Raw genomic sequence first — 16,632 nt, forward strand, 5'->3', positions numbered from 1 at the left:
ACACCCCAAAGGTTCATAGAAATCCACCTTTTAATCATGGACAAACTGACTTTCAAGTAAAATCAACAGTTTTAAATAAAATATAAATTACCAGAGGACTTGGAAAGACCCTGTGCACGTTCTCCTCTGCTTTTCCAGTTCTCTTCACATTCCTGGAGTTTCTGGGAGGTCTCTCCATGGTTATGGAACAGAAATCAGGGATTGAAAGCAGCGACTGGTGCCACCAGGAGGGTGAAAAAGGAGGAAACAATTTTCCCTTTTCCAAGGAAAAAGGAGGGAGCAGAAGTGATGGAAGCAGTTTTTTATGGAAGCACAGCATTGGATGCGAGGGATTTTCCTTCTCCATCCCAGGAGTGATTCCAGAAAGGGAAAAATCACATAAAATGTCCTAAAAGGGTTTGTTTTGTTTTGTTGTTGTTTTTTTTAATTGTTTTGTTTTATTTTTTGTTTTGTTTTCCTGCTTTTGGAACTTCCCGTTCTTTGAGACTCCAAAGTGAGAGCAGGGATGGCAATGCTGGAATCCAGCAAGGAAAATCCAAGCTCATTCCAGGATTTCAGCCTCTCCCAAAGGTGGCAACTCAACTCATCCTCTCCTGCACATCCCAAAGTGCAACATTCCCACATTCCCAGCAAAGTCTTTTTTTTTTTTGTCTTTTTTTTCGGCATTTTTCCCTCACCACCCCATTCCCCCTGAAATCCTGGAATTCCCAACTCCGCTTCTCCAAAAGGGGGCAAAAAAAAAAAAAAAAAAAAAAAGGAGGAACCCTGAGGCAAAAATGGCTTTTTTTTTTTTTTTTTTGTGTGTGTGTCTGTATGTGTGAATCCTCCATCCTGGAATCCTATCCCGGGATTTTCTGCCCCTCCTGGATCCAGAGGGGAGGGGAGGACGGGTGGATGCGGCGCAGGCGGAGCAGGTAGAGCAGGATGGAGAGCAGCACCACCAAAAAGCAGGCCAGGAACAGGTAGTGGTTGTACACGAAGGAGAAGCTCCTCCAGTGAGAGTGAATCCCACGGAAATTTTCCTGCTGGATGTCCCTGGAAAAAAGCAGAGGGACAATGGGCACGTCTTAGAGGCAAAATTCCACTGCCAGCTTGGTGGGAATTAAACAGGCTGGGAATCAGAGCTCGTTAGGTGGAATAAGCTCTAAAAAGCACAAGTTGAGGCTCTAAAAAGCCACAAATTCCCGTCCCTAAAATCCTCTCCCAGAGGTTTTTCCCAGATTTTTGAGAGGATGCCCCTGGAAAAGGCCATAGGGAAAACAGCCACATCTTAGAAGCAAAGTTCTCCTTCCAGCTCGGTGTGAATCAAACAGGGTTGGAATCAGAGGCCATTTTGGGCTCTAAAAACCGCAATCTGAGGGATCACCACCTCTTCCCACTCCAGAATTCCCTTCCCAAAGGCTTTTCCCAGATTTTCAAGAGGATGTCTTTGGAAAAGAGCAGAGGGACAACGGGCACATCTTAGAGGCAAAATTCCACTTCCAGCTGGGCTCGTGGCAGAAATCCGAGCCCATTTTGGGGAACAGGATCTAAAAGCCACAAGCTGAGGCTCTAAAAGCCACAAGTTCCTAACCCCCAAATTCCCCTCCCAAAGGCTTTTCCCAGATTTTTGAGAGGATGTCTTTGGAAAAGAACAGAGAGACAATGGGCACATCTTAGAGGCAAAATTCCACTTCCAGCTGGGCTCGTGGCAGGAATCTGAGCCCATTTTGGGCTCTAAAAACCCCAATTTGGGGGTTCACCACCTCTTCCCACCCCAGATTCCCTTCCCAAAGGCTTTTCCCAGATTTTTGAGAAGATGCCCCTGGAGAAGAGCAGAGGGACAACAAGCACGTCTTAGAGGCAAATTCCACTGCCAGCTTGGTGGGAATCAGAGATCATTGGGTGGAATAAGAAAAAAAGCACAAGTCGAGGCTCTAAAAAGACACAAATTCCCATCCTCAAAATCCTCTCCCAAAGGCTTTTCCCAGATTTTTGAGAGGATGTCTTTGGAAAAGAGCAGAGGGACAATGTGCACATCTTAGAGGCAAAATTCCACTTCCAACTGTGCTCGTGGCAGAAATCCGAGCCCATTTTGGGCTCTAAAAACCCCAATTTGGGGGATCACCACCTCTTCCCACCCCAGAATTCCCTTCCCAAAGGCTTTTCCCAGATTTTTGAGAGGATGCCCCTGGAGAAGAGCAGCCACGCTTTGGAGGCAGAATTCCGCTTCCAGCTGGGCTCTGGGCAGGAATCTGAGCCCATTTTGGGTTCTAAAAACCCCAATTTTAGGGATCACCACCTCTTCCCACCGCAGAATTCCCTTCCCAAAAGCTTTTCCCAGATTTTTAAGAGGATGTCCCTGGAAAAGAGCAGAGGGACAACAAGCACGTCTTAGAAGCAAAATTCCACTGCCAGCTTGGTGGGAATCGGAGATCATTGGGTGGAATAAGAAAAAAAGCACAAGTCGAGGCTCTAAAAAGACACAAATTCCATCCTCAAAATCCCCTCCTAAAGGCTTTTCCCAGATTTTCGAGAGGATGTCTTTGGAAAAGAGCAGAGGGACAACGGGCACATCTTAGAGGCAAAATTCCACTTCCAACTGGGCTTGTGGCAGAAATCTGAGCCCATTTTGGGGAACAGGATCTAAAAGCCACAAGCTGAGGCTCTAAAAGCCACAAGTTCCTAACCCCCAAATTCCCCTCCCAAAGGCTTTTCCCAGATTTTTGAGAGAATGCCCCTGGAGAAGAGCAGAGGGACAGCAGCCACACTTTGGAGGCAGAATTCCGCTTCCAACTGGGCTCGTGGCAGGAATCAGAGCCCATTTTGGGCTCTAAAAACCCCAATTTGGGGGATCACCACCTCTTCCCACCGCAGATTCCCTTCCCGGTACCTGAGGGGCAGGAAGCGGGTGCGGTAGAGGATGGCCCCCAGCGTCCACTGCACCTCCTTGTCGTAGACCTGCAGCGCCGTCTTCAGGCTCCCGTAGCTCTCCGGGAAGGAAAAGCCCCGGTGGAAAACCTCGAACATCCAGGCGGACTTAAAGCACTGGAACCTGGGGAGAGCGCGGGAAATGGGGGGTCAGGCAGGAAAAATGGGATTAGGAAGAGTGGGATCAGCCAGGAAAAATGGGATCAGGGACAGTGGAATCAGGCAGGAAAAACGGAGTCAGCCAGGAGAAATGGGATCAGCCAGGAAAAAAGGGATCAGGGAGAGTGGGGTCAGCCAGGAAATGAGGGATCAGCCAGGAAACATGGGATTAGGAAGAGTGGGATCAGGCAGGAAAAGTGGGATCAGGCAGGAAAAATGGGATCAGGGACAGTGGGGTCAGGCAGGAAAAACGGAGTCAGCCAGAAGAAATGGGATCAGCCAGGAAAAAAGGGATCAGGGACAGTGGGATCAGGCAGGAAATGAGGGATCAGCCAGGAAACATGGGATCAGGGACAGTGGGATCAGCCAGGAAAAATGGGATCAGGGACAGTGGGGTCAGGCAGGAAAAGCGGGATCAGCCAGGAAACATGGGATCAGGGACAGTGGGATCAGCCAGGAAAAATGGGATCAGGGACAGTGGGATCAGGCAGGAAATGAGGGATCAGCCAGGAAAAATGGGATCAGAGACAACAGGATCAGGCAGGACAGCCAAGAAATGCGGGATCAGCCAGGAAAAATGGGATCAGGGACAGTGGGGTCAGGCAGGGAAAAAGGAATCAGGGACAGTGGGGTCAGTCAAGAGAAATGGGATCAGCCAGGAAAAATGGGATCAGGGACAGTGGGGTCAGTCAAGGACAGTGGGATCAGCCAAGAGAAATGGGATCAGCCAGGAAAAATGGGATCAGGGACAGTGGGATCAGTCGGGAACATTGGGATCAGCCAGGGAGAATGAGTTAAGCTCAGCTCAGCATTCCAGCGACAGCGGGGCAGAATTAAACATGGAATTCTCAGCTTTTCCAAGGGATTTTTTTCCCACAATTCTCAGCTTTTCCAAGTTCTTTTCCCACTTCCAGTGATCCAGCAAAGGGACAGGCCCTGGCAGGAGGAACTCCCTGGTCAAACCCTGTCCTGGCTTGTAAGATCAGCACGGATTCCATTTGCCATCTGCTGGAGGTGGGGCAGGGTTCTTATCTCTCCCAAGAACAATGTCTCCCTCGGGGAGAGATCTTCTGTTAATGGGCCATGGAATGACTCACTGCATGGCTGGGAAAGTTCCATCAGCCCATGGTGAGATGCTCCGCCCAGAGGGAGGAGCCAAGCAGCCCTACCTGCATAAAATCAGCATTTTTGGAACATCAAACAGCCTCTTTGCTGGATTCCCAGAGGAGCAGCTTCTTCCCCGCTGGATCCCCAGAGGAAGACCAGGCCCAGCTACTCCATCCCCAGACCTTCAGAGAAAACTCCTCAGGGTGTCAGTTTCTGACTCCACCACTAGTTTTGTTTGTACTAATTACTTTTTAAAAAATTTTATTTTTATTTAGTTTTTCTCCTAGTCAAGAACTGTTATTCCCATTCCCATATCTTTCCCTGAGAGCCTTTTAATTTTGAAATTGTGGTAATTTGGAGGGAGGGGGTTTACCTTTTCCATTTCACAGGAGGCTCTTGCCTTCCTTCACAGACTCCTGTCTTTTCAAACCCAAATCCCAAATCCTAAATCCCAAACCCCGCTCACTTGAGCCGGTGCAGATCCGCGTGGGGGGCGTAGAGGCCGCGCTCGAAGCGTTCCCGCAGCACCGACCACCTGGTGGCACAGTAATCCTGCAGGGAACACGGGAAAACGGGAACAGGGAATGAGCCCAGCACCCCTCCTGCCCGGAGAAGGAAAATTCTGCTGGGAAAAAAATGATCTGAAACATCAAAAACCAAAAAGTAACAGCAGCTTGCACTGGCAGTAAGGAAAATCCCAAATTTTGTGGGAATATTTTGAGTCACATTTGGAATTTGGGGTGGAATTAATGCGAAATGCTTTGGGAATATCCAGAATCCCAAGTTTTGTGGGAATATTTTGAGCCACATTTGGAATTTGGGGTGGAATTGATGTTCAACTCTTGGAATTAGGGGTGGAATTAACATTAAACTCTGGGAATATCCAGTAAGGAAAATCCCAAGTTTCGTGGGAATATTTTGACCCACATTTGGAATTTGGGGTGGAATTAATGTGAATTGATCCCTTTTTTCACCTGTGCAGTTTCAGTGAATTTATGAATTTGGGATCCCTTAAGGAAGAGTTTTTGGGAATGAAACCCTCATGGAGGGATGCTGCAAATGAGGGAATTGATCCCTTTTTTCACCTGCACAGCTTTAGTGAATTTATGAATTTAGGGTCTCTTAAGGAAGAGTTTTTGGGAATAAAACCCTCGTGGAGTGATGCTGCAAGGGAGGGAGTTTCTCACCTGTGCAGCTCTGGTGAATTTATGAATTTTGGATCTCTTAAGGGAGAGTTTTTGGGAATGAAACCCTTGTAGAGTGATACTGCAAGGGAGGGAGTTTCTCACCTGCGCAGCTCTGGTGAATTTATGAATTTAGGATCCCTTAAGGAAGAGTTTTCGGGAATAAAACCCTTGTGGAGTGATGCTGCAAGGGAGAGAGTTTCTCACCTGCGCAGCTTTAGTGAATTTATGAATTTAGGATCCCTTAAGGAAGAGTTTTCGGGAACGAAACCCTCACGGAGCGACGCTGCTCTGGAGGGAGTTTCTCACCTGCGCAGCTCTGGTGAATTTATGAATTTAGGATCCCTTAAGGAAGAGGTTTTGGGAACGAAACCCTCATGAAGCAACGCCTCAAAGGCGGGAGTTTCTCACCTGCGCAGCTTTAGTGAATTAATGAATTTGGGATCCCTTAAGGAAGAGTTTTTGGGAATGAAACCCTTGTGGAGGGACGCTGCTCTGGAGGGAGTTTCTCACCTGCGCAGCTCTGGCAAATTAATGAATTTGGGATCCCTTAAAGCAATGTTTTTGGGAAGGAAACCCTCATGGAGCGACGCTGCTCTGCAGGGAGTTTCTCACCTGCGCAGTTTCAGTGAATTTATGAATTTGGGATCCCTTAAGGAAGAGGTTTTGGGAATAAAACCCTTGTGGAGGGATGCTGCAAGGGAGGGATTTCTCACCTGCGCAGCTTTGGTGAATTTATGAATTTGGGATCCCTTAAGGAAGAGTTTTTGGGAACGAAACCCTCATGAAGCAACGCCGCAAAGGCAGGAGTTTCTCACCTGTGCAGCTCTGGTGAATTTATGAATTTGGGATCCCTTAAGGAAGAGTTTTTGGGAATGAAACCCTTGTGGAGGGACGCTGCTCTGGAGGGAGTTTCTCACCTGCGCAGCTTTAGTGAATTTATGAATTTGGGATCCCTTAAGGAAGGGTTTTCGGGAATAAAACCCTTGTGGAGTGATGCTGCAAAGGAGGGAGTTTCTCACGTGCGCAGCTTTAGTGAATTTATGAATTTGGGATCCCTTAAAGAAGAGTTTTTGGGAACGAAACCCTCACAAAGCAACACCTCAAAGGCAGGAGTTTCTCACGTGCACAGCTTTGGTGAATTTATGAATTTTAGGGTCTCTTAAGGAAGAGTTTTTGGGAATGAAACCCTCATGAAGCACCGCCGCAAATCAGGAGTTTCTCACCTGTGCAGCTCTGGTGAATTATGAATTTGGGATCCCTTAAGGAAGAGTTTTCGTGAATAAAACCCTTGTGGAGTGATACTGCAAGGGAGGGAGTTTCTCACCTGCGCAGCTTTAGTGAATTAATGAATTTGGGATCCATTAAGGAAGAGGTTTTGGGAATGAAACCCTCATGAAGCAATGCCGCAAAGGCAGGAGTTTCTCACCTGCACAGCTCTGGTGAATTAATGAATTTGGGATCCCTTAAGGAAGAGTTTTTGGGAACGAAGCCCTTGTGGAGGGACGCTGCTCTGCAGGGAGTTTCTCACCTGCGCAGCTTTGGTGAATTTATGAATTTGGGATCCATTAAGGAAGAGTTTTTGGGAATGAAACCCTTGTAGAGTGATACTGCAAGGGAGGGAGTTTCTCACCTGCGCAGCTTTGGTGAATTTATGAATTTAGGATCCCTTAAGGAAGAGTTTTTGGGAATAAAACCCTTGTGGAGGGACGCTGCTCTGCAGGGAGTTTCTCACCTGCGCAGCCCTGGCGAAGCGCGCGGCGCTGTAGTCGCCGCCCATGCGCAGCACGTCCTCGGTGCAGTAGTAGAACTCGGAGAAGCCGTAGAACTCGCTGCTCTGGAGGTGCACGGGCGGCTGGGAGACGCCGTTGAGGGAGCCGCGGGTGCCGTTGGTGCGGTTCAGCAGCGGCCGCAGCCGCTCCCGGCACAGCTGGAAGTCGCCGGTGCCGCGCAGCTGCAGCCGCAGCCCCCGGTGCCGCAGCTCGTCCCGCGCGTCCCGCGGCAGGCACGGGTCCGGCACGGCCGCCTGCGGGCTGCACCGCGAGATCAGCTGGGCCTGGCTCGGCAAAGCCGGGCTCAGCCAGGCCCAGCCTGGGGATGGGGAGAAATCAGCTGGCTCGGCAAAGCCGGGCTTGGCAAGACCCAGCTCAGCAAAGCCAGGCTGGGATCAGCCCACCCACCCAGCCTGGGACAGGGAGACATCAGCTGGCCTGGCTCAGCAAGCTGGGCTCGGCAAAGTCTGGTTCAGCAAGACCGGGTTCAGCCAGGCTTGGCTCAGCCAGGCCCAGCCTGGGGATGGTGAGAGATCAGCTGGCTCGGCAAAGCCAGGCCCGGCTCAGCCAGGCCCAGCCTGGGGATGGGGACAGATCAGCTGGCTTGGCAAAGCCGGGCTCGGCAAGGCCCAGCTCGGCAAAGCCAGGCTCAGCCAGGCCCGGCTCAGCCAGGCCCAGCCTGGGGACAGGGAGACATCAGCTGGCTCAGCAAAGCCGGGCTCAGCCAGGCCCGGCTCAGCCAGGCCCAGCCTGGGACAGGGAGAGATCAGCTGGCTCAGCAAAGCTGGGCTCGGCCAGGCCCGGCTCAGCCAGGCCCAGCCTGGGACAGGGAGAGATCAGCTGGCCTGGCTCAGCAAGCTGGGCTCGGCAAAGTCCGGTTCAGCAAGGCCGGGCTCAGCCAGGCCCGGCTCAGCCAGGCCCAGCTCAGTAATGCCAGGCTCAGCCAGGCCTGGCTCAGCCCAGTCTAGGACAGGGACAGAGATCAGCAAGGCCCGGCTCAACAAGGCCTGGCTCAGCCCGGCCTGGGACAGGGAGAGATCAGCTGGGCCCAGCTCAGCAAGGACCAGCTCAGCCAGGCCTGCCCACCCAGCTTGGGACAGGGAAAGAGATCAGCCAGGCCCAGCTCAGCCTGGCCCAGCTCAGCCCAGCCTGCCTGCCCAGCAGCCTGGGAACAGGGACAGAGCTCAGCAAGGCTAAGCTTAAAATTTCCACCTTTTCAGCTGAACCCATTACTCCACTTCCCAGATTTCCCCTTCCCACACCAGACGTGCCGTGATCTCTCCACACAACTTCCAGGATCATTCCCACCTTTCCAGGGCCACCTCCCACCACCCCAAGCTGACCCTGGACACTCCCAGGGAAGGAGCAGCCCCACATCCCAGGTATTCCCAGGGAATTCCAGGCACCTGCTCCTGAGGAGGCTGCTGGAGAAGAGGCTCTCCTCGTATCTCCTGCGCGCCGCGTTGCCGCCGAAGCCCAGGAAGGTGGCCACGTAGACGCGGTACACGTGCTCCGTCTGGTGGGTGTCACAGCCCAAATTCACCTCTGCCAGCAAGCTCTTGGCCACTTCCTCCTGCAGCAGCAAAACCAGGAACCACTGGGGTCATCCTGATCCCAAAAATGAATTTTTTGGGATGTCTTGGAGGCCTTTAAATTCACCCCTCGCCCATCTCACTTTAGTGCTTTCCTCTGCTGTCAGAGTGCAGAGTGTTCCTGGCTGGAACTCTGGCTGGAAAAGATCTTGAAGATCATCAACCCAACAGCAAAATCAGGAGCCACTGGGGTCATCCTGATCCCAAAAACGAATTTTTTGGGATGTCTTGGAGGCCTTTAAATTCACCCCTCAGCCATCTCACTTTAGTGCTTTCCTCTGCTGTCAGAGTGCAGAGTGTTCCTGCACTCTGAGAAAGGATATTCCCATGGGATCGTGGAGGTTTCTGGCTGGAAAAGATCTTGAAGATCAGCAATCCAACAGCAAAATCAGGAATCATTGTGATGATCCTGATCCCAAAATGAATTTTTTGGGATGTCTTGGGACACGTTTAATTTCACCTATCTCTTCAGTGCTCTCCTCTCCTGTCTGCATTCTGATAAAGGATATTCCCATGGGATCGTGGAAGTGTTCTACTTGGAAAAGATATTGAAGATTATCAACCCAAAATCAGGAACCATTTGGATCATCCTGATCCCAAAACGAATTTCTTAGGATGTCTTGGCGGCCCTTAATTTCACCCCGCACCCATCTCTTTAGTGCTCTCCTCTCCTGCCAAATCATTCCACTTCTGCCAAAAATTAAAGGAAAAATCCATTTTTATGGAAGGTTTTTTTTATAGGAACCACCAGGATTTTTTTGGGTTTTAAGCCCCAAGGTGCAAATTTTGCAATGTAAGGGATTTAAAATTGTCCACAAGACTAAAAATGAAGGATTAATGCGGGATTTGAGTGATGGGAATGAAAAAAAACCAAAGGAATTCTTAATGGGATGGGATGGAGGATTACAAAAATTGGGGAAAAAAAGGAAAAGTGTTAAAATGATGCCAGAGGGAAGGGGGAATTCCTGGAAAATGAGCTGGTGAGGGGAGGAAGGCTCACATTTTGGGGCACCTCGTAGGCGATCTGCGTGGAGACGCCGCCCATGTCCAGGATCCCCACGGTTCTCTTGCGGAAAACGGGATCGTGGCGCTCGCTGCCCGGGACCTGCACCTCCACCACTGCCTCGTCCTCTGGGAAAAATGGGGAAAACAGGGAACAATCCATGGGAAATGGGGTAAAATCCATGGGAAATGGGGTAAAATCCATGGGAAACAGGGAAAAATCCATGGGAAACAGGGAAAAATCAGGTTATAGTCCCTGCGCTCGCTGCCCGGGACCTACACCTCCACCACTGCCTCGTCCTCTGGGAAAAATGTGGAAAACAGGGAAAAATCCATGGGAAATGAGGTAAAATCCACGGGAAACAGGGAAAAATCCATGGGAAATGGGGAAAAATCAGGTTAAAATCCCTGCACTCGCTGCCTGGGACCTGCACCTCCACCACTGCCTCGTCCTCTGGGAAAAATGTGGAAAACAGGGAAAAATCCATGGGAAATGGGGTAAAATCCATGGGAAATGGGGTAAAATCCATGGGAAATGGGGTAAAGTCAATGGGAAATGGGGAAAAATCTCTGGGATACAGGGAAAAATCCCAGAGATCCAGCCAGGAGGAGCTGCTGTTTGTGGCTGGTAAAGCTTCAGGTGGGAGTGGAGCCAACCCAATGGACATGCAACTCCCATGGCTGGAAATGCATCCAAACATTTGGAATTGCATCCCAGCATCTGGAAATGCAACTCCCATGGCTGGAATTGCATGCCAACATCTGGCTGGAATTGCATGCCAACATCTGGCTGGAAAATCACCCCCTGGAGCCCCCAGCTCCCCTTCAGCTCCTCACCATCGTCCGTGTGCTCGAATCTCCCAAGGACAAAGTTGATCCCAATCCATGCATAGACTCCTGCAGGTGGAAAAAAAAAAAAAAAACAGATTTGGAATTTCAGGAATATGAGGAATAGCTGGATTATGAACTTGAGAGCAGATTGAAACATTTTAATTTCATTTTTTTCGGTTCGAGATCAGCTCTGTTATTGCTTATTTTTCTTCTATAAAATCGTAGAAGTTAAACATTCCTGGGAAATCATTAATTCCTGAGAATCATTCCTGGAAACTCATTCATTCCATCAGGAATTCCTGATGGTTTTCTCCTCTCCCAGGTCAATACCACAACAAAATCCCAGACTGAAAGAATTAAAGAGACTTTGATGTGTAAAATTCAGGAAAGAACTGAAGGAAATGAAATTTTAAAGGGATTTTAAGGCTCTGGTGATCACATCAAAATATCTCTGCTTTTGAAATCATCTCATCCTGCAAAGTTCCTTCCATCAGGAATGTTGTGATTTATCCTTCCCCCTCCCTCTAGAGGAATGGATTCAATTCCACTAATTTTTCAGGGATAATAATCAGCAAACATTTGGCCCATCAGGATTTGAAAAAACAATAAAACCACTCCAAATAATCCCTTGGAAATCCCAAATACTTTCCAGATTTAATTTCAGTAATGGAAATCCTAAATATTTTCCAGATTCTATTCCATTAATGGAATCCTAAATATTTTCCAGATTTAATTCTATTAAATTTTCAGAGATAATCAGCAAACATTTGGCCCATCAGGATTTTAAAAAACAGTAAAACCACCCCAAATCTTCCCTTGGAAATCCTAAATATTTTCCAGAATCAATTCCAGTAAATTCTCAGGGATAATCAGCAAATATTTGGCCAATCAGGATTTGAAAAAGCAACAAAAAGACCCCAAATCTTCCCTTGGAAATCCCAAATATTTCCCAGGGCTCCCCTACCTTCCTGCTTGCCCGAGATCACCTCAGCGTGCGAGTCGGAGAAGAGGAAATCGAAGTGCACGGGGATGTCCGTGAGCAGATCCTCCAGGATGGCCTTCTGCTGGCTGCAAAATTCCACAAAAAAAGGCTGGAAAAAAAGCTGGGATTCGGCTGGAATTCCCAAAAAAACCCACAGCAAGCAGGGCATCACCTCTCGGGCAGGATCCTCATGCCTGCAGTGCACAGGATGTAGAGAGGAGTCTCCTTGTGCTTGGAGCGGGGCACGTGCTCGGCAGCGAAGCTCAGCAGGGGCGAGATGTAATCACTGACCTTGTCAGGAGAGCTGGCAAACTCCGAAATCCCTGGGAAGCAGAAAAGTGGTGCTGGAACTCAAAATGTCCCTCAGACATTTTTGGATGCTCCAGGCCCAGGTCAGAAGCATTTGAGACCCTGGCAGGCAGCTGGAAACAGCTGTGATTTTGGGTTTGAGCCATGGAATGAGTTACCAACCTTGCAGGAAGAACAAGAAGTCACAAAAGTTTAGATATTAGAGTAGAAGTAGTCACAAAGTAGAGGGAAGAATTTCTGAGTGCTGTACAGGGGGGTTTTGGTTTTGTACATGGGGGTCAGAGGTTTAAGATGGAGGGATTTGGGCCTGCCCTGTCCTCCCTCTTTCTCCTTCCTTCCCTCCATGTTCTTGGTGATGTTGGCACTCACAGATTGGTTTAGAGTAGGAAAGCACCATTTAATATAGGTAATAGGCGTTGGGGAAAAACTGTAACATGTAACACGTAATGTACCATATAAAAGATAGAAAAGCACCATTTAATATAGGTAATGGGCATTGGGGAAAAACTGTACCCATGTAACACGTAATGTACCATATAAAAGATAGAAAAGCACCATTTAATATAGGTAATAGGTATTGGGGAAAATTGTACCCATGTAACACGTAATGTACCATATAAAAAACAGCAGCAGCCCTGGGCAGGGGGAGAAAAAGAAATTAGGGGACAGAGAGGGTGTCAGGGTGTGTGTGTGCCTCTGCCTGAGCTGTGAGCAAACCACAGCAGCCCAAGGAGAAAATCTTTTAGATAACTTGCAATAAACTGCCTTGAGACCGAACAACAGAGACTGCTGAGCCTTTCTTTGGAAGCACGGGTTGGAGGAGAGACTTTTCCACCACACGGAGCCCCTGAACCAGACCTGTGTTCCATCAAGTGGGAGTGGGGTGTTGCAGCATTTCTGAGAGAGAGGCCACGATTTATGTCTGCAATGAGATTTGAGCTACTCCAGTCCAGGCCTCAGATTTGGGCCTTGTGAGGCCTTCAAGCCTGTGGCACAGTTAGAAATTAAGAGTTTGTGGCACAGTTAATAATTAAGAGTTTGTGGCACAGTTAGAGATTAAGAGTTTGTGGCACAGTTAGAAATTGTATTAAGGTGTGATGGGGAGCACTGGGCTGTCTGGGTGTGAAGTAGTGCAGGTTTAAAACGTGAGGTTTAGGCCACCTTAAGACAAAGACAAACAATGTTGGGTTGTCAATAAAAGTGCCTTTGTAAACTGTAAACTATATAGAAATGTATAAAACCTGCCATATTCTCATTAATAAAGGGAGAACATTGCATTAATCACATTGGTTTGATGTGTGTTTGTCCTGTCCAGTTTTCCTGTTTTATGAGGGCCCTGAGTTCAGTGGGGCAGCGCCAGCTGCAGCATTCCCCGGAAAATCCTGAGCAGAGGAATGAAGGAAAGTGGGATATCAGCTGTAAAAATGATGGAATTCTGATTTTTTGATGGTGTTTTTCTCTCCTAAGGTGCTCCCTGCATTCCAAAGGGGCTGGATAAAGGATATTTCCAGGTTTCTTTGGGATTGATTTGCAGGGAATTTTTAAGTCTTTTATCCTTTATCCAGCCACTTTGCAGTGCAGGAAACACAGTTAGGAGAGGAAATAATGGAGAAATTACAGGCTTTTCCCAATATCTGGTTTGATTTTCATCACCACCTTTTCCTGTTGCTGTCCCATGAAAAAACCTCTCCCTCTTGCCCCATTCCAGACTTAAAATTTCCCTGTAATCCAATCCCAAAGAAACCTGGAGCTGTTCCAGCTGAGAAACTCCACGTTTTTCCCAGTACCTGGTTTGATTTTCATCACCACGGGTTTCCTGGAGCTGTCCCTCATCTGCTGGATGTCCAGCAGGTCGTGGTGGGGACAGCACCTGCCTGATCCATGGACAAATCTCTCCCTCCTGCCCCATTCCAGACTTAAACTCCCTGCAAACCAATCCCAAAGAGACCTGGAGCTGTTCCAGCTGAGAAATTCCACGTTTTTCCCAGTACCTGGTTTGATTTTCATCACCACGGGTTTCCTGGAGCTGTCCCTCATCTGCTGGATGTCCAGCAGGTCCTTGGGGTTGCCGTTGTGCCGGGGCCAGCAGTACACGAACACCCTGGAGCCGCTGCTGCCGCAGTCCACCACGATCCCGTAGCTCAGGTTCGGGTTCCCGACGTCCGTGGCCTCCGTGTCTGTCACCCTGGCCAGGTATCTGAGGGAAAAAAAAATGGGAATTGCTGCAGGGAATTCGGCTCCCTATGGTCAAAATCACCTTCAAAATTTCAGGGAGTTTTGGGATGAGTCAGGTGGGATTTTAAATCCCACCCAGTGCCACTCTCAGGGACACCTCCCGCTGTCCCAGGTTGCTCCAAGCTGGCCTTGGACATTCCCAGAGATCCAGGGGCAGCCACAGTTTCTCTGGGAATTCCATTCCTTCCCAACACCCCACCTATCCCTGCCCTCTGGCAGAAGGAAGCCATTCCTGCCCCTATTTCACAGGAAATTCCAAGGGAAATGCCAACCTCCAGGATCCAATTCCCACAGCAAATGGTAAAAGCAATTCCCAAAGATTTTTTATGATGGAGAATTTTCGACCCTAGAGCTCCTACAGAGATACAAAATATAAACACCTGAAAAGCTCCCTAAAACCAGCAGGAAATGTTTTCTTTTAGGAAAGATTGACGGGAAAAGCTATTTCCTGTACCACCAACAACCTGAGAGTGTTTCCCCTTTCCCCCAAGCTCCAATTCCCTCTTTTCCATGGAATTCTTTTCCCATTTTCCCCTAGAACTCTATTTCTCTCTTTTCTATGGAAATATTTTCCCTTTTCGCCCCCAGAGCTCCATTTCTCTCTTTTCCATGGAAATATTTTCCTCCTTCCCCCAGAGTTCCATTTCCCCCTTTCCTCCCAGAGTTCCATTTCCGTGGAATTGGAATTGGAATTCCATTTTTCATGGAATTCCATCCCCTCTCACCCGTGGAATCTCCCATCCCAGTCTCACTACTTCCCATGGATCAGGAGCAGAGCAGTATTTCCCCTTTCCCCCAAAGCTCCATTCCCTGTTTTCCATGGAATTCTTTCCCCTGGGCTCCATTCCCTGTTTCCCATGGAATTCCCTCTCTCTCACCTGTGGAATCTCCCTCTATCCCAGTGCCTGTCCAGTAGCAGCAGCGAGCCGAGCAGCATTTCCCCAGGCTCCATTCCTTGTTTCCCATGGAATTCTTTCCCCAGGTTCCATTCCCAGTTTCCCATGGAATTCTTTCCCCCAGGCTCCATTCCTTGTTTCCCATGGAATTTCCTCTCTCTCACCTCTGGAATCTCCCTCTATCCCATTGCCTGTCCCGCAGCAGCAGCAGCAGGAAGCCGAGCAGCATTTCCCAAGGCTCCATTCCCTGTTTCCCATGGAATTCTTTCCTCCTTTCCCCAGGCTCCATTCCCACTTTCCCATGGAATTCTTTTCCCCGGGCTCCATTCCCTATTTCCCATGGAATTCTTTCCCCAGGCTCCATTCCCTGTTTCCCACGGAATTCCCTTTGTCTCACCTCTGGAATCTCCCCCCGTCGTGGTGCCTGTCCCGCAGCAGCAGCAGGGAGCCGAGCAGCATTTCCCCATTCCCAGTTTCCCATGGAATTCTTTCCCCCAGGCTCCATTCCCTGTTTCCTATGGAATTCTTTCCCCCAGGCTCCATTCCCTGTTTCCCATTCCCATTCCCTCCCTCTCACCTGTGGAATCTCCCTCTATCCCAGTGCCTGTCCCAGAGCAGCAGCACGGAGCCCAGCAGCATTTCCCCATTCCCTGTTTCCTATGGAATTCTTTCCCCAGGCTCCATTCCCTGTTTCCCATGGAATTCTTTCCTCCTTTCCCCATTCCCATTCCCTGTTTCCCATGGAATTCCCTGTCTCTCACCTCTGGAATCTCGCTCTATCCCGGTGCCTGTCCCGCAGCAGCAGCAGGGAGCCCAGCAGCATTTCCCCATCCCCATTCCCTGTTTCCCATTCCCATTTCCCCATTCCCATTCCCTGTCTCTCACCTCTGGAATCTGGCCCTGTCCCGGTGCCTGTCCCGCAGCAGCAGCAGCAGGGAGCCCAGCAGCAGCAGCAGTGCAGCCACCACCGCCGCCAGCAGCAGCAGCCGCCGCAGGGACGCGTTCAGGGCCCGGGGACACCCCACGGGGGAGAGGCTGAAGTGCCACGAGGCCGGGAGCAGGCAGGAGATGCTGATCCTGGAACCCCAAGAGCGGATTGAGGGATGGGTTTGGTGCTAAACGCAGGAAAATTCCTCCTGGGGATGGAATTCCCACTCCTGCCCCATCCCCGGGAGGGGCTGGGCTGAGGGGGATGGAAGGATCCCGTGGGGTTTGGGGCTGGAGCTGCTTTATATCTCCTGACCCTTAAGGCCCCTTCCAGCCCAACCCATTCCAGGATTCTGCTCTGGATTGAGAGGACTCAGGACACCATTCCCCTGCTGGAATTCCTGATTAGGCTCCCTGTCCTGCCCACCAAAGCCTTTCCAGTTTATCCCAGAGCTCCTCTGGGATCCTTACCTGCCCATTTTGGGGTCGGGGCAGCAGCAGGAGCTGTGGAGCCTCAGCCGGTGACCTCGGAGGGCCCAGGGACATCCGGCCTGCCCTGGGCCATCCCTGCTCTGCTCCTGAGGGGAAACCAAGGGAGCTGATTCCTTGTGGGGCACGGGGACATCCCTGAGGGAGCTGATTCCCTGAGGAACACCCCGGGATGGGACCCTTCCCTTCCCTTCCCTTCCCTTCCCTTCCCTTCCCTTCCCTTCCCTTCCCTTCCCT

General features: G+C 49.8%; 1 protein-coding gene across 2 annotated transcripts; it reads right to left on the reverse strand.

Moving 5' to 3' along the window:
* Nucleotides 1-12: 12 nt before the first annotated feature.
* Nucleotides 13-16,531, reverse strand: ENTPD4 (ectonucleoside triphosphate diphosphohydrolase 4). Of its 2 annotated transcripts, XM_072917609.1 has the most exons (12): nucleotides 16,378-16,531; nucleotides 15,865-16,056; nucleotides 13,840-14,045; nucleotides 11,712-11,862; nucleotides 11,522-11,625; nucleotides 10,564-10,623; nucleotides 9,725-9,855; nucleotides 8,539-8,705; nucleotides 7,096-7,393; nucleotides 4,643-4,728; nucleotides 2,873-3,034; nucleotides 13-1,035 (listed from the first exon to the last, which is right to left on the reverse strand). In XM_072917609.1, the coding sequence occupies exons 1-12, from the start codon at nucleotides 16,383-16,385 to the stop codon at nucleotides 840-842; spliced, it is 1,761 nt and encodes a 586-aa protein (XP_072773710.1). In that variant the 5' UTR covers nucleotides 16,386-16,531; the 3' UTR covers nucleotides 13-839. The 2 variants fall into 2 exon arrangements, with proteins under 2 accessions (XP_072773710.1, XP_072773711.1); XM_072917610.1 differs by lacking the exons at nucleotides 15,865-16,056; nucleotides 16,378-16,531 and adding an exon at nucleotides 15,144-15,238.
* Nucleotides 16,532-16,632: the final 101 nt, after the last annotated feature.

This window comes from Taeniopygia guttata, chromosome 22 (genome assembly GCF_048771995.1).
Source record: "Taeniopygia guttata chromosome 22, bTaeGut7.mat, whole genome shotgun sequence".
NCBI classification, from domain to species: domain Eukaryota; kingdom Metazoa; phylum Chordata; class Aves; order Passeriformes; family Estrildidae; genus Taeniopygia; species Taeniopygia guttata.

Excerpts from the sequence above, each read along its gene's own strand:
- ENTPD4 (XM_072917609.1), bottom strand. Across the intron at positions 10,624-11,521 it reads GATCTCGGGCAAGCAGGAAG|GAGTCTATGCATGGATTGGG; the intron begins GTAGGGGAGCCC and ends TTCCACCTGCAG. Across the intron at positions 9,856-10,563 it reads ATTCGAGCACACGGACGATG|AGGACGAGGCAGTGGTGGAG; the intron begins GTGAGGAGCTGA and ends CATTTTTCCCAG.